Source organism: Dasypus novemcinctus, chromosome 4 (genome assembly GCF_030445035.2).
Source record: "Dasypus novemcinctus isolate mDasNov1 chromosome 4, mDasNov1.1.hap2, whole genome shotgun sequence".
NCBI lineage: Eukaryota > Metazoa > Chordata > Mammalia > Cingulata > Dasypodidae > Dasypus > Dasypus novemcinctus.
The window spans coordinates 79,344,970-79,363,152 of record NC_080676.1 but is presented as its reverse complement, the minus strand read 5'-3'; the positions used below and the strand labels follow the sequence as shown (position 1 = coordinate 79,363,152).

Below are 18,183 nucleotides of genomic sequence, written 5' to 3'. Positions count from 1 at the left end.
TCCGACCTAAAGTAAATACACCTTATTTTTTCCCTTTTTCTTGGCTTTTGTTTATAATGCTATGTAGAAAATGTACCTCATCAGGAAAGTCAGTTGGAGCCCCCACCCACACCATTAAATTGACTGAGTCTATCATGACGTATGTTTAAATGGGTTTGTTTTGAACTCATATCTCACAGTTTAGTTACCAAAGTGCTGTAACAGTGCTATCCAATAGAAGTGTAATGTGACCCACTGGGTCACATATGTAAATTTAAATTTTCCAGTAAATATCCAAATTTTAAAAAGTATAAAGAAACAGGTGAAATTAATTTTAATAATATAGTTTGTTCCATCTAATGTATTCAAAATAGTATAATTTCACAGTCATCAATATAAAAAATCATTGATATTTTATTCCTTTTTCCATACTAAGTCTTTGAAATTCACTGTATAATTTATACTTACAGCACATCTTGATTCATATTAGCCCCTTTTCTTGTGCTCAATGGCCATACTTGGCTAGTGGCTACCACATTGGAGAACATAGTACTATTAGAAATTAGTGAAAATCTTATTTTAATAGCACAGATTTCTGATTCCATTTTAAATAGTAACATTCTAGAGCTCAAAGTATACTCACTACTTTCATAAAAGAAGTAAGTTATTTTATTTTGGAACATCAAGCAGGTGCTGGTTTTATGATCTGAGATAATTTAAAATTATTGTGCATACTTAGAATAAGCAGGATGGTTTCAAAATGAGATTTAATTACAAGCTTATTTTTTTCCTTTTGGCATTAGAGGTTTGATTAAAACACAATGAAGCTGCTCTTCTACAGTGGTTTGTAAAACTGGCTCTAATGACAGTATGCAAAGGGACATGCTGATGAATATTTACACTAAGTCATTGGCTATAACATTAGAATTAGTTATAACCACTGGGTAAGACACTTCTAAATTGTGGTATTGATTTGGACCTGCAAATTCTGATCCACTATTTAACTTATCCTCATTCCCTTATAGCCTTTGCCGTGTTTATTATACAACCTTCAGTGTAGGGTTCCTAAGTTATAGGTAATTTTCATTTCCTGTTTTTTGAAGGTGTAAAATAATGGGGAGCAAAGCTACACCATCCTCAGGCATAGTGAACTGGACCTACTCTACTTCTCTCAGTGCATATCCTACTCAGGCTCAGGAGTTTTGCCTTAAAAAGAGACAGCAGACCAAGTATGCAGTCAGCCACTCTCTATCTATGGTCTACCATAACCCAAAACCATATTGTAGAAACCTATGAAATGCAGCAAATTGTGCCCTCTGAGACTGCTGACCAGTGTGTTTAATCCTTTAAGGACATTTGCTAAAAATATCTGTGTGGATTAAGAAAAAAGAACTGAGCCCATAAATTTTTCGTGTGTATGAGTTTATGTGAAAGTCTAACTCATTACCACTGAGACTTCAAGAGAACAAAAAGAAACAGATATAAAATAGAGGTACAAAAATTAATGTTTGTATGTATAGATCTGCACATTTATACAAGGAAATATAAAGCTTCTAACAACTTGAGTATGAAATGTGGATTTGCTTCTTCCATTCAGCTTACCTAGTCTTCGACCAATGTTGGATGTTAATTATTTGCCACTGACAGACATGAGGATAGCACGGACATTTTGTTTTACCAATGAAGGACAGGCGTTATACCTTGTCTCTCCTACTGAAATTCAGCGGTTAACATACAGCCAAGAAATGTGTGATAATCTACAGGTAAGTCAGGTACATTTATGAACAAACATTGGACATGGTTGTAAAAAGAGAAAGCATGAATGTGATGCCTGAGAGCTAAAATATTATTGGGCCACATAATAAGTGTACCTCTCCTGGAACATGTTTTTTTTATATTTTGGGGAACATGTTTTCCATTTATATTCTCCATTGTGACCTTTCCAAGCTTCTAGTATGATTCTAGTAATGCAGAGAAAATAAAATAAGAAAGAAAGAAGAAGGGAATGTGATGATCATTCATATTAATAATCCTTTGTTTAATTTATTGTTGGTTATTTCATTGTAGAAACCTTATGAAAAGTATAAACTCTCTCCCCAAAAGATGAAATATGTATGTACACACAAAAAATTTGCATACAATTCAGGGAGTTTATGGATTTTTTTTTCTTTTCCTTAAGAAGCCCTGATTTTGATTAAATGTTTCACATAACTCATTGGGCTTTTTTTTTTTAAACTAGTAAGCATAGCTAAAAAATATGGTAGATATAAAAGCCTTTCTAATATTGGGGAAAAAAAGAATGGTCATAAATTTTTTAAAGATGATTATAGAGATTTATCTAGTAGAACCCTTTCATTTTACAAATAAGGAAACTGAAAACCACTATAATATAGAGATTAGGAGTGTAAGCTCTGAACTATTTGAGTTGTATTTTGACTTCCCCATTTGTATGGCATTGGACATACAATTTAACCCTCCTTCATGTTCTACTTTGGAACATTTTTATGAAATTAAATAAGAATTCATATAAAGCACTGAGCATAATGCCTAAAACATAGTAAGATTTTATCAATAATAATAAATGTTCTTATTATCATTATTATTATACAACTATTTATTGAGTTTTTACTTACTTGGGTGGACTCTAGAAATTCAGTAATAAAACAAAATGAAAGTCTCAACTTGCTCATGTGAAAGGAGTGCTGAGTAAACAGACAACCACAATACTCAGTGGAAAATGCTGTATATGGCTATACCAATGCTGTGGAGACATATAAGAGAGGCACCTGGGTTGATGAAGCAGAAGGAGGGGTAGTTAGAGAAGGACTGTAGACAAAGGTGACTTCTGAAGTTCACCTGAGGTTGGAAATGGTAAAGATAATCAGGACAGAAGTGGTAAAATGTGAAAGCCCAGGAGCTCAGGAAATTGCCAAGAGAATGCAGAGCTGGGAAGTGAAAAGAGTGAAGGAATGGTGCTGAAGAATGTTAAGAATAGATGTTGGAGCACCAGTAAGCTTCTTAAGGAATCTAGCATATATACCAAGGGCAATAGGAAGTCATTGAAATATTTTATCATCTTCATTTATTAAAACAAATTGCCTAGCTTCAGTATAGCAATTGGTTTTGAGGAAGCCAGACTGAAGGAGGAAGAACAATGGGTAGACTTGTAAAAAAAATCTTAAGGTGAAAAATAACAGTGGCTTGAAATAAAAGAGCCAGCAGCGAGGATGTTGAAAAGTTAGCAAATTCAGTAGCTATGCAGGAAATATAACCAATTGGGTTACAGAGTTATTAAGGTAGAAGTGAGGGAAAGGAAGAAATTGATATTCCTGGGTTTCTGGCTTGGGAGAACTGAATGGTTGGTGATACCATTTGCAAAACTAAGAGACTGAGGAGGGAAGAACAAGTTCTGGTCAACAGAGGTGAGGAGAGATGATGATATTAAAGTTATACTGTAAGTTCATAGACAAGTTATTAGGTCACAAATCTGACTCTTGATCTAAGGTCGTTCCCCCATGCCAACGGTTCTTAAATTTCTGACTGTATAAAGACCTTGGAGATAGAGTTAAATGAGACAGATAACAGAGCACATCTATTTAGAACACATCTATGGGGGGGGGGCAGTGCAAGCCAAGACCCCCTGGGCATCTGTATTTTATAAAGGATTCCCACAGTCATTCTAATATACACCAATTATTGAGGATAGTTGCACAACGCCATGCAGTATCTGCCTATATCTGATATCATTTAAATTATCTTGAGCCATTTTGTAATCGTTTACTTGATAGAAAATTGATCCACCTTCTTCCATGTGCCAACAAAGGCTTCCTATTTCATAAGGCAGTCTGTGCTCTGTTTAGAAAAGGGAATCAGACAGGAAAGAAGCTATGGTGATGGAAAAAGAATCAGAAGTCTAGATTGGTTGTCACTGATCACTGATGCAAATTAATGCTGGGATGAATATATCAGCTTCCTATCCTTTCTAATTGTAGTGGGGAAAAGACCAGAGGAATGAAAAAAATGAAAGTTTTAAGATGTCAGTTACTAGAAAAGGGAAAGAAAGGGAGATGGAGGAGAAATATCTGGCGGAGAGATGACAGACCTAGGAGTAAGGCAAAAATCACCAGGAAAAGATAAGGAAAGCAGATTGTGGTTTCATTATGTGCCCTGACATGCTGCAGTGTTAACTTTTTGTCTACTAATTTATTTTTAAGTTGGTCAAACGCTTTTTTCTTTGGCTTTGTTACAGGAAATGTTAGGAGATTTGTTTACTCCCATAGAGACACCAGAAGCTCAAAACAGAGGCTTTCTCAAAGGACTATTTGGAGGAAGTGGACAAACATTTGACAGAGAAGAGCTCTGTAAGTAAACTCTTGAATATAAAAATGTATCATAAAATAGAAGCCTGTTTCTGTAACTAATGTGTGATCTCAGATTCTATACCATGCTTTTGTTTGCTTCAGTCTTAAAGTTTGAATATCTAATTCCTTCAATATTATAAATGTTTTCTCTTTACTAAAAGTAAGTAAAATTGGTCACTTCATATTTAGAAATAGTTTAACAAAAATGGTACATAACAAAACCAGCAAGATGGCAGCAGAATAAGGAGCTCCTAGAGTCAGCTCCTGCTACAGGGCAGTTAGCAAACACACAAAGCTATCTGAATCACCTGTTTGGGGATACCAGGAGACCAGAAGAGCATCCTGCAATATCCTTGAAAGAATGGAAGGAGGAGACTGCCCATCTTCTCTGCAAGAGAAGATTCATAAGTAGAGCACTCCATGCCCATCCTCCACTGGAAGTACAAACTGCCTTGGTAGCTATTCCATGGCTGGAATTGGAAGTGCCATTCCCAAAAATGGGGAAGGCAGAGACAATTGAGCACCAACTTCAGCTACTGATTAGTAAATTTGGAGGGCTAAAGTATAATCCTAAGAACAGCTAGAGTTTGAACCTGTTTGAGTCAGAAAGAGGCCAGCAGGCACCATCTTAACTCTATGCCTGCCATGAAGGGAAGCAGGGCAGACTGAAAATCACAGTGCTATTAGGGACCAACTTCTTTCCATCTAGGTCAGATTACAGCTCTAGCATAAACCCAGCCCCACCTCCAACAAGGAGGAAGCTGGAGGAACCTGCACCAGCCTTCCTGGGAAAATTACAGGCCATGCTGCAGAGGCTGGTGATCATCCTACTTTAGCATGCAAGCTGCCCCAGAAGCTATTCTGTGGCTGGAATTGGAAGCTCCATTTCCCAAAAATAGGGGAGGAGGAGACAGTTGACCACTGATTTCAGCTACTGATTAGTAAATTTGGATGGGTAAAGTATAACCCTAAGAACAGCTAAAGTTTGAACATGTCCATGATGGAAAGAGGCCGGTAGCTGTTATTTTGACTACCCCAGCATGAGGGGAAGACAGGTTGACCGAAAATCACAGTGACAGTAGGGACCGATTTCTTTCACCCAGATTGGCCTACAGCCCTAGCCTAGGCTCTGGCAGGGAGGAAGCTGGCAGGCCCTGCACCAGCCTATCCAGGTAACTTCAGGTACATGTTACTGGCACAACCTGAGTAATTGGAAGTCTATTGGGGCAACTGCAGTCATCTTGAACCTGTACTGCATAGATTGCTGCCCATACCTGCAGCTCCATCCCCACCCCAGGGAAGGGTGAAAGTGGCATGAAGCTTCATCGGTCTCTCTGGGCAACTAAAATCGAGACCTGCACAACTTGGAATATTACATACAACTCTGACTCTGTCCCTACCACTTGCAGAGGAGAAATTTGGGAGAAGCTACATTGGTACCTGGGGCAATGAGGGCAGCTTGACCTCCCACAGTTTATAGCACCAACTACATCTTTGGCTCCTACAGTACAAACAGCAAGGGAGAAAAGGCAGAAAACCCTAAACTAAAGAGAAAAACTGCACCAAGGATAAATACTCTAGTAAGCCAGATACCAAGACACCAACAAAAAATTTCAGGCATACCAGGAAACAGGAAGATACGGCCCAGTTAAAGGAAGAGATAAGCCTCCAGATGACACAGAGGAGTTGAGACAACTAATCATAGATGTTCAAACAAATCTCCTTAATAAATTCAATGAGATAGCTGAAGAGATTAAGGATATTAAGACATTAGATGAGCACAAAGAAGATTTTGAAAGTACGCATAGAACAATAGCAGATCTTATGGGAATGAAAGGCACAATAAATGAAATAAAAAATACACTGGAATCATATAAAAGCATATTTGAGGAGGCAGAAGGAAGGATTGGTGAGTTTGAAGAAATGGCCTCTGAAAGTGAACATAAAAAAGAACAGATGGCAAAAGAATGGAAAAAGTTGAACAAGGTCTCAGGGAAATAAATGACAGCAAGAGATATGCAAACATATTTGTCATGGGTATCCCAGAAGGAGAAGAGAAGGGAAAAGGGGCAGAAGAAATATTTGAAGAAATAATGGTAGAAAATTTCCCAACCCAATTGAAGGACATAGATAACCATGCCCAAGAAGCACAATGTACTCCCATCCAAAAAAATCCTAACAGGCCAATTCTGAAACACATACTAATCAGAATGTCAAATGCCAAAGGCAAAGAGAGAATTCTGAAAATAGCAAGAGAAAAGCAATGCATAACATATAGGGGAAATCTGTAAGATTAAATTTTGATTTCTCACCAGAAACCATGGAGGCAAGAAGACAGTGGTATGAAATATTTAAGATACTACAAGGTAAAAACTTCCAGCCAAGAATCGTATATCCGGCAAGATTGTCTTTCATAAATAAGGGTGAGATTTGAATATTTACAGATAAACAGAAACTGAGAGAATTTCTAACCAAGAGACCAGATTTTTAGGAACTACTAAACGATGAGCTAGAGCATGAAAAGACAAGACAGGAGAGGGAGGCCTGGTTGAGAATCTAGACATGAAGATTATATTAATAAAAGTGGAAGTGGGTTTGGCTCAACTGACAGAGCATCCGCCTACCACATGGGAGGTCCAGAGTTCAAACCCAGGACCCCCGACCCATGTGGTGAGCTGGCCCACATGCAGTGCTGATGCACGTAAGGAGTGCTGTACCACGCTGTCCCCTGCGTAGGGGAGCCCCATGTGCAAGGAGTGCGCCCTGTAAGGAGAGCTGCCCCATGCAAAAAAAGTGCAGTCTACCCAGGAATGGTGCCGCACACACAGAGAGCTGACACAGCGAGATGACATAACGAAAAAAGAGACTCAGTTTCCCAGTGCTGCTGACAAGAATACAAGCGGATACAGAAGAATACACAGCGAATGGACACAGAGAGCAGACAATTTGGGGGGGGGGGGGTGGGGAGGAGAGAGAAATAAATTAAAAATCCCAAAAAAGAAACCACAGTAAATAAATAAATAAATAAATGTAACTAAAAGTGCCAAAAGAGTGGTGAAAACAAAATATGACAGATAAACCCAAATATTCAGGAATAAACTTAGCCAAAAATGTAAAGCAGTTGTATTCAGAAAATGACAACTCCATGTTAAAAGAAATTTTAAAAGACCTAAATAATTGAAAGAACATTCCATGCTCACGAATCAGAAGACTAAATATCATTAAGATGTCAATTCTACTCAAATTGATATACAGATTCAATGCAATCCTGATAAAAGTTCTACCAGAATTTTAAAAATAAATGAAAAACACAATTATCAAATTTATTTGGAGTGTAAGGGGTCCTGAATAGCCAGAAACATCTCAAAAAGGAAAAGCAAATTTGGAGGACTCTTTATCTCCAGATTTTAAATCATATTACCTCAGTGGTATAAAAAGCATGGTACGGGTATACAGACAGATAGACCTATGGAACCAAATTAATGGTTCAGAAACAGACCTTCACATGTATGGTCAAGTGATTTTTGACTAGCCTGTCAAACCCACCCAGCTACGTTAGAACAGTCCATTCAACAAATGGTTCTGAGAGAACTGGATATCCATAGCCAAAAGAAGGAAAAAGCACCCCTATCTCACACCTTACCCAAAAATTTACTCAAAATGGATCAAAAACCTAAATATGAAAGCAAGAACCATAAGCTTCTGTAAGAAAATATAGGAAAATATCTTCAAGACCTGGTGGTAGGTGGTGGATTCTTACAGGAGATCAGGAGATAAGAGGAGGACTGAGATGGACTACTGATGTTTAATGTATGTAGAAGTTTCAATTAGTTTTACTGTAAAAGTGTGGAAATGTAGAGTTGATGGTAACACATAGTGAGTAATGGCTAGTTTATAAATGGGGACGTGGCTGAAAATGGTAGTCTAGTTATGTAAATGCCAATTGACAGAATGCTAGAGAATAATCTAAGAACTGAATAGCATAGTAAACCCAGAGGTGGATGAGAATTGTGGTTGATGGTACAGATACTAGAGCATATGTACATCACTATTGCAGGGTGGTGGGAATATGAAGAAGCATGTGAAAAAGATAGCTGGAGTAACCTACGGACTGTGGTTAGCAGTAATAATGTAATATCCTTGCATCTATGTCAAAGATGTACTGTGTTGATAATGGGGCAGTATGGAAAATGTATTGCAAATGTACAGTATGGACATGGTAACAGCTGGACGATATTATCTTATAATCTGCAGCAAATTTTCCACCACAGTGTGGTGTGTCGATATAGGGGTGTTGTCTGGGAATTTTGCACATGTGCATGATTGTTTTGTAAGTTCACAACTTCTGTCATAAAGAATACATTTTAAAAAAAATACTGGGGTCGGTTGGGGAGAAAATGCACCAAATATCAGATAAGGACTATAATAGGTAGTAAGAGTTTGACAATATTATTTCATAATTTATAACAAATGTTTCACAAGAATGCAAGGTGTTGGTGGAGGGTTGTGGTATGGGACTCCTGTATGATGTTATCCATGTTTGCTTTGTAAGTGCACAACTTTTACTGTATACTTATTGTTTTTATATGTTTATATATAAATTATATAAAGATAATAATAGGGTGGGTTGGGTGAAAATACTTTGGTTAGTAGTGATATGTGACATTGCTCTTTAATTAGTAGTTGAAAATGTTTAACAACAATGCAAGGTGTTGGTGGTAGGGTGAGGTATGAGAGTCCTCTATGATGTTATATATGTTTGTTTTGTAAGTTCACAACTCTTACTATACACTTACTGTTTATGTATGTTTATGTATGAGTGATATACTTCAATAAATTTTTTAAAAGTAAAAAAAAGCAGTACATAAAACTCATGCAAATATTGAGCTAATAAACATGACATGCAGGTAGATCATACCTGCAGGGCAGAATAAAGGCACTAAATTATTAAGGTCTGAGGGAAAAAAAAAAGAATGGAATTTGCCTGCCTTTGACCATTGCTAGGAAATAGATTAATCAGAAATGCAAATTTATCAACACTGCAAAATAAATTATTCTTAAACTCTACTAGTGAGAATCTTATGAACAATAACGGGAAAGCAGTAGGAGGGTACTGGGAACATTTTCATAGAGAAATCAAGCACATATTTCCCCAAATCTCCCACCATTTTAGTCTTGAAGTTCAAAACTCCCTTTCTTTTGAACTTTTAGCTATACAAAATGCTTGGAATGCCTCCACGCAATAGTATATCATTCTGCCATAAAAAGGGGTGAATTATTGATAAATGCTACAATGTGGATGAATCTTGAAAACATCATGCTAAGTGAAAAAAGCCAGATACTAAATGTCACATATCATGAGACTCCGTTTATATGAAATGTCTGTTATAGGCAAATCCATAGAGACAGAAAGTAGATTAGTGTTGCCAGGGCTGGAAGGAAACAGCAATAGGGAATGACTGCCAAGGATTATGGGGTTTCTTTTTCGGGTGATGAAATGTTCTAAAATTAGATCATGGCGATAGTTGCGTAACTCTGTGACTGTATTAAAAATCCCTGAATTATGTACTTTAAAAAGGGTACATTTTAATGCAGATGAATTATATTTCAATAAAACTTTAATAATTTTCAAAAAGATCTAGGTTCTATCCCTATTACTGGGGATGCTCAGTAAATTTCTGCCAAGATAGCCATTTATCAATATTGTTTTATTTTATTAAGTTTAAATGGAATAAGCTTTGTAAGTGATAGAAAAAAATTAGCATTTTATACAGTAATATAGTTTCAACATATATAATGTTCATCATACATATAGAGCATTCTCTAGTATTTACAAAGAGAGAGTATGGGGGAGAGAAAGAAAGAAAAAGGAAATAGAAAAAATGAAGAAAATCATCTGAACAGCTGATATCAAGATGAACAGAGAAAGGTTGGAATGAATACCTGAGCAGAAATTAAAGGGAAAAATTGGATCTGAGATTGAAAGACACTAATTTAGGTTAAGTACAAGGTCACATACAATATAAGCAACCCAATTCAGTGATATCAAGAAATGCAATTATGCCATATTTTATGGAACCCATTTTTTTTTAAAGTTATATGTACATATGGTAATAATATTTCCCACAACCTCTTTCTTAGGCATTTTTCTTGAGTAAGTGCCAACATCTCCAAACACATACATATGACAGGGCCAAAACATCTCTCTTTTAATGAGAATTATGACAGCAAAATTTAATAAAAAGTATTTTGTTTTGGTGACAGACTTGAATATTTGAATTACTGACAAAAATGTTTTAAATTGGTATGGCTTGAATTCCCAGTTGGGGAAGCTTCAGCAGGAAAAGCATCTCGAAGCCTTGCCCAACACATTCCTGGACCAGGTGGTATAGAAGGGATGAAAGGCGCTGCTGGAGGGGTGATGGGAGAGCTGACTCGTGCTCGGATTGCACTTGATGAAAGAGGACAGAGGCTAGGAGAGCTGGAAGAGAAAACTGCAGGCATGATGACCAGTGCAGAAGCATTTTCCAAACATGCACATGAGGTATGTTATCTGAGTAAATATAGGCATCTTTCTATAGTACCCTGGGTCTCATTGTAAGTATTACATTTCTCTCAATATTTGGGAGATATTTACATACTGTAATATATTGATACTTCTTTAGGGATAATATAAATGAAAATTATTTAATGATTCTGATATACTGGATCTATGCTGCACACCAGCTACGTAAATGGTGTTTAAATAGATTATATGACCTCTAAAGAAGGCGTGAAGAGTTTAGGAGATTGGGATCCACACACTCCATTTTGTTGCATTCATTAAAAGTCATTTCCTTTCAGCTGAGTCTTTACAGCTTGATTGATGATGGTTGTTTTTTGTTTTGTTTTGTTTTGTTTTATCTTTCTCATATGCACTTTATTTCACAGAGTAAAGAAAGCCATATAATTTTATAAGTTATGAGATTTAGAGATGCATGATTAGCTCAATATGGGTTTGCTGTGATTAGCACTTTTAAAGAACTTTTAAAACATCTTATAACTATTTTTTTCTTTACAGTTAATGCTGAAATATAAGGATAAGAAATGGTACCAATTCTAAACTTCTAAAGAAGCTGTGACTGCTTGGAGAAACCATTATTCAGGGAAATGAAACTTATTCCCAGCATCACTATTCAATTGCTAGAAGCCAGTTTCTTCTACAAAATGTTCCATTACAGTCCATCTGAAGTTATCATAAGGGAGACTTAATCAGAGATGTTATACAACCAAAGCCTGGAACCCTGGTTAAAAATCCCAAGATATGGGTGAATTTGCCTTTTCCCATGTGGAATGGAGCTATCATCTTGGCATGTCATTTGCTAAGGATTTACTTTTAGGAACATGGGGAGTCCTTCTAGTTTGAAAAAATCCTGTACAAACAAAAGCATTAATGCACTTAATGAAAAAAATCTTTGCATGATAAATTAACATCTTAAGAGGAAAAGAAGGAAGCATGTTGTAACAGAAGAAAAAGATTTATGGTAAACTATTTTTATAAATTGGGCCACACCCTACAATTTTAAAAATCTGCATTAGAAGATATTAGTGTATTTCAAGTATATTTGCCATACCCACCTGTAAAAGAAAACCAAACCAAAAACAAACAAAACCACCAGAGTTTTCATCTATAACTTTCATTATACAGATTATTGATTTCTTATGGCAAGAGGCTGATTAACATTCTTCTTTCTCCATATTTTACATCATTCATGGTTCTGAATCATAATCAAATATTGCCAGTATAGTAAATTATTCCCAACACAATTATTTCCATTTTTATCACCTTCAGAATGGGTTGCTGCTTTTAGTCACACCATGCAGGACTGGGTCATCTCAAAGCATTTTTTTTTTTGTGGGGAGGGGGGACGCCTGTCTTTTACTCTATAGGAGAGTTGATGATAACTTTGGGGAAATTAGACTATAGGTACAGTGCAGTTATCTTTGAGATGTGAAATTTCATACACACTAGGTGTAGTTTCAAAAATGATATATTTTTTAAGTTGCATTTGTATCCTTATCTGCCAACTACATATTATATTTACTTATCAAACCCGTGTGTGGTCTTCAATCCAAAGGTGCTCCTAGAAGCCTGGCCTTCACAGATCAAACTGGTCACTCTGTTTCATATGATACAGTAAAACCTCACTTAATGTTTTGGGAAAGAGTTTCTGATTTATTACATTTCTGATTAATAAGGGCTTTCATTAGAAGAACACTTTTCATTTCAGATCATATTGAAAACCTTTTTAAAATACAGTATTACTTTTGCTATCTTCATCTTGGTCATCGTTGTGGACAGCAGAAATACATAGAAAGTTTAATGATACAAAATCAATGGCTTCATCACTAATTAGGCCAAATAATGAAAACCACAGGTTTATATCAACAGATACAAAATAAATATTATTAAAAACTCTCGTAAAATATGGTCCTTAACACGATAAAAAGTTATAACAGGGAAGCACTAAAGGCAAAACAAAATAAAGACACTTGCTTTCATTATTTAACATAATTCTGGATGTTGAAAGTCATAGGAATGATACATGCAGACTTCTGACCCATCCTGTAATATATTGTTCCTTCAAAAAGATTTTTTTTAATTAAGAGTTTTGGCTTATTAAGTTTTGGTTCATCAGTTTGACTGGATTTACATTTATGTTTCTTAAGAATTCACTATTTCTCTGAAGTACAGATTATTTTAATAGCCAAAAAGTAGTATTTCTGTTTGTGTTTTTAAAATGGTGAATGTTTTTGAAGTGGGTTTCCTTTACAATGTTCTCAATAATATTGGGAAGAATAATGATGATTGAAGGAATCAGAAAATGTACACCAAGATAGCATTATTCAGAGTCCTTGAATGTTCCTGATTTCTTTTTTTTTTTAAGGTTTATTTTATTTATTTCTGGCCAGCCCCTCATGGTTTGCACTTTCTGTGCACTCTATCTTTAGGAGGCACCAGGATCTGAGCCTGGGAACCCCAATGTGGGAGGGAGGCACCTAGTCGCTTGAGCCACCTCCATTATCTGCTTTGTTGTGTCTCTCATGTTTTTTCTTGTGTCTGCATCAGCTTGCTGTGCCTGCTGGTTGCTTCAGCTCACTGTCTTGCTCATTTTCTTTAGAAGCCACTGGGAAACTGCCACCTGCTTTGTTGTGTCTCTCATTATATATATATATATATATATATATATATATTTTCTTGTGTCTCTTGTATCATCTTGTTATGTCAGCTTGCTATGCCTGCCCATCATGCCAGTTTGCTGTCTTCTTTAGGAGGCACCAGGAACCAAACCACAGACCTCCCATGTAGTAGGTGGGAGCTCAGTTGCCTGAGCCACATCCACTTCCCCTGATTTCTTATAAGATCCTTTCTGTGAATCTCCCCAGATTCCTGTGAACAGCCTCAGTGAATCAGAACCTGACTGGAAAATAATACAGACATGACACACAGAATTAAATAGTAAAAGTATTAAAGAAACTTGAGATCAGGTTTTGTAAAACATTGGCAAATGAATTGCAATGCACTTTTTTGTACCATCAGTTGAAAGAATCCAGTTTCCTGACTTTCTGAAAAAATAATCTTTGTGTCATTAAAAGAAAAACTGAGTAAAATATTAGTTATTTTAGTAATAATATTATTTTAGGAATAATGGAATTCAGTCCAAAATGATATTAAATTCTTGGTTTAACTTGTTCTACATCAGAGTTTCTCAACTGTGGCACTATTGTATTTTGGACCAGATAATTCTTTGTCGTGGGGGGCTGTCCTGTGCATGTAGGATGTTTAGCAGAGCCCGGGCTTCTGTCCGCTAGACACCAGCAGCAACCTCCCAGTTGTGATCATCAGAAATGTCTCCAGTCATTGCCAAATATCCCTTGGGAAAGCCACTATTCCACATCATTTAAAGATACAGATTACCTAGGGTGAATATATAATACACACTTTATTATATAAAAGCATGTTAAGTGCACAGTGTCTAAGATAAATTAGCACACCCAAAAGTACATGTTCATAAGCAATAAAATGCAATTTGGGTAAAAAGTTATATAAATCAGTGAAAAATAACAAATACAGAATATTGTAAATCTTACAGAGAAAACACCAAAAAGAACAATATACTGTTTCTCAATAAACGTGCTTAAAGTTCTGGCTTCAGTGAATAAATAGATCAAAAATTTATAATTAACACATTGATTGAAAGTAAATAGGTTCTTCTGAAATGCTTGAAATGGGTTCTTTTTAGTACTTTAAATTTCATTCAAAATTGTTTTAATAATCCTGTCCTTAATATAACTTCATCCCACGAACTCCTGATTAGTGGAATCCATATTAATGAGGTTGTACTGTATCAAAATCATTTTTATAATTCAAAAGAGATAGCAATAACAAGACTCTAACGTGGATGTGATTTTTCTCTTTGGACATTTTTGTTCTATTGCATTGACTTTAGTGAATACACACACACACACACGTTAATCATCATCATCTTTGGAAAATGATTTTTTTGATCAATATACTTTTTTGCATATTTCCTCTCATCTTTACTATTTATATGTCTTTCCTCTATTTTGGACTGTTAGAAAAATACTACTAATAACTTGGACAATGAGAGAGAAAATGACTTTGAGCCTTGGTTTTCATCAAAATTACATTATATTTCCTAAGGTGTCATCAGAAGATAAGGCCTGCAAACTAAGATTTCAACAAACCAACCTTATTTCCCTATGACTCCCTCAAGAGATAAGCCCTTCTTAGAGTTTCAGCAGAAATTGGACCTTTCCATGCCATTCATCAACGAGAAGCTGGAAGTATTTGTTTTCCTGGTTCTAATCACATGAGCAATAATTCCGACCATGAAAGCATCCATTCATCTTGGACTTCATCATTTATTTTAATCCCCTACAAAAGCAGAAGTTATAGACTTTGCTTCCTTCACTTCATTCAGCCCCAGATTTAGTGTCCCTGTTACCACCAGGGTGATTGTCTGACTGCAACTTTGGAAGGACAGTAACAGAACTGAGATGTTTTCATCTCATATGAGATGTAAATCAGTCATAAAGACAATATTTCAAATCTTTTATATAACTTTCGAGTGATTCTCAAGTTAATAAATCAAAATCCATGTCTCTGTCCCTCAAAGTTTTTAAGGATCTTAAATAAGTTTACTGTTGGTGTTCCTTTTAATGTAATCCACCTGTCCAATTTTAAATATACCACCTGTCTGTTATTTGCATTAATGGGTCACCATGGCTTTGAGAGAGAAAAAAAATAATATGCCTAAGGGTGGTAGAAGAAGATTAATAGAGAGTCCTTGAAATATTTAGATATAAAATGTTTGTGCAGAAGGAAAAACTGAAGCAGGTCTGGCAGAGTACCCTAAAAAAATCTCCTTGGCTTAGGATCGCTGAGGCAACCCAGCAATCTATCTGTGTTCTGACAGCCTGCCCCTGTGGGGGTGGAGAAACAGCACTGTAACCTGACACATTGGCTCGGACAGGGCAACGCCAAAAGGAGTTAGGGCATTAGTATTAGGTCGTCGTCTTTGTCAGGAAAAACAATGGTCGTTTTTACAACTTTTTCACCTCTGTTCTCTGTAGCCCCAACTGTAGCCTCAACCCTGTTTTTGACGAGGTACTATTTTGCATGCACACTGCCCTGGGTGCCAGAAATGCTTGCCACTAACTCATATATTTGGTTGAGCATTATCTCCAAAACGCGCCATTCTAAGGAGGATGGTTGTCAGCATAGCAAACTTAGTGTGTATTTTTGCAAAAAGAACAATAAAACTGAAAGGATTGGATGCAAAATAGAGAAGTCTGAGTCTGGAAAGGAGGAGGAAGTGCCAACTTGGAGTATGAGCGATGGGGAGAGACATGAGAGCCAGAATGAAGTAGTAGAGGCTTTGATGAGGAACCAGAAGCACAGGAATTGTCTTTATGTATTTATCTAGGAGTGTGTTTCTCAATCTTGGCTGCACGTAAGAATCATCTGAGGGGCTTTTAGAAGTCCCAATTAAATAAAAATCCCTTGGGATCAGAACCAGACATCAGTATTTTTTAAAGCCTCCAAGGTAATTTCAATATCCAGCCAAGGTTAAAAACCACTGCTTTACGGCCAACTAAGGAAGGCTCCTTTGTCTGCATTGGCTTGTGCCCAGCACCACCTCTGGGGGCTGGATTGTTATTTGCTTTGGCCTCACACAAGAACAAAAGTGAGTGCAAATTTCTGACCAGGCAAAGCTCCATTAAGTCTTAATAACTCTGTATTTGTGGTATTCTCTTACATGAATGATGCATTAAATATTCCAGTTCAAACATCTTGGTTTTTTATTGTTTTACATATGTGACAAAATACCAGAAATATCCCAGTAAATTCAACAGCATATAAAGCTAAGTGGTAAACTAATTCTCAATAGTTGGATAGTTCCAATTCTCAAAACAATTATTTACTAAATCAGATCCAAATTTCTTATTCATTCTTCTTTTGGAGATGACATGAATACCAGATACCTGTTCTTAACATTTTATTGAACTTGGTATTAGCAAGAAGGGAGAACAACTCTGGTTGTCTTAATTCCCAGGGCAATTTGGATTTATTTTGTTAGTTACTGGACATGTGTTTAAAGAGAGAAGAATGCCTGCAACTTACTATCTGACCTCAAGTGCCCTGAGAGAGTGCTTATGCCTTCGAAAAATGAGTGTCCAGCCTATCAAAGGCGATAATCCACAATGAGAAAAAAAAAATCAGAGCACGATATCTGTCATATTGCTTCCCCTCTGGTAATAGCTCACCCTTGTCAACTGCAAAGCCAGAAAATAAACTAGTTGGTGGTTTTGGACAATTGTACACAGGATCAAAATCTCTAATAACTTATAATTTTTAGTACTTAATTATGTGATGTTTTATTCTAGGAAATAAGAAACAGATGACATCATTGATGTATCTTCCTTTCATCTTCAGAATTTTTGCATCTTTTCAGAAAAATGACAAATTACTATTTTTCTGTTGCACTCAGCAATTGTGACTATACTTAACAAAATTCTTGTAGTCTGTAGAGATATCAATAAAATTGTATATGTTTGTACATATATGTTCTCTTATGTCATGGTGTCATGCACTACTAATGATTTTTGTCAGGATTAAATATGGACACAGGTAAGACCCTCATTTTCAATGCTGTGAACTTGGTTTTTCAAGGTCTAATTGTATTTTAAAAGGCACAGAGTGGTAGAGCACAATGTACAGCATATCTGAACTGAAAAGATGAAAAAAGTTTTAACGAAAGTTCTCCAAACTCATAGGTTTTAGGTACATTTTATTAAGCCAAAAGGCTAGAAATAGTTTTGATCAAATTGGAGATTTTGAAAATGATTTACGATGTTGACTAATTTCCACCTTCAGTGAAATACAAAATAGAAATATGTTTGGTGAGAATGGACCATAAGAAATTGAGGTTAAATAAAATGTACCTACAAATGGAATGCACAGACCTCACGACCTCAATTCTTCTCAGCTTTGGCATTGTTCACCATCAGGCTGGAGACTTAATGCTACGATGGGCTTACACCACCACCTAGTGGCTGGCATGAACGTTCATTGACCCGACACCTTCAAAGCCCTTCCAGAAAATGAGCTCTTTTGCTCCTCTGGCTTTTATTAGCGTAGTTAATTCCTATTCAAGCACTTATATTTACCTCTACTATGGCCTTAATAAACTATAACTTTATTCTTCCAAATCCTGTCTATCTCAGGAAAATATTCCCCACTACCACAATATCCTTCATACTTTTGGCTCCATATAAA

General features: G+C 36.2%; 1 protein-coding gene across 21 annotated transcripts in view; it reads left to right on the top strand.

Moving 5' to 3' along the window:
• Positions 1-17,468, top strand: part of STXBP5L (syntaxin binding protein 5L) — a 441,734-nt gene extending 424,266 nt beyond the window's left edge. For 18 of the 21 annotated variants that reach the window (XM_071214767.1, XM_071214762.1, XM_071214765.1 and 15 more), the window contains 4 exons: positions 1,577-1,742; positions 4,229-4,340; positions 10,664-10,884; positions 11,401-12,544. In XM_071214767.1, the coding sequence (XP_071070868.1) occupies positions 1,577-1,742; positions 4,229-4,340; positions 10,664-10,884; positions 11,401-11,442 (541 nt within the window). In that variant the 3' untranslated portion in view covers positions 11,443-12,544. Of the gene's footprint in view, positions 1-1,576; positions 1,743-4,228; positions 4,341-10,663; positions 10,885-11,400; positions 12,545-15,045 lie in introns of those variants that run through there. The other 3 variants (XR_011648664.1, XR_011648663.1, XR_011648662.1) reach the window with 2 other exon arrangements.
• The last annotated feature ends 715 nt before the right edge of the window (positions 17,469-18,183 follow it).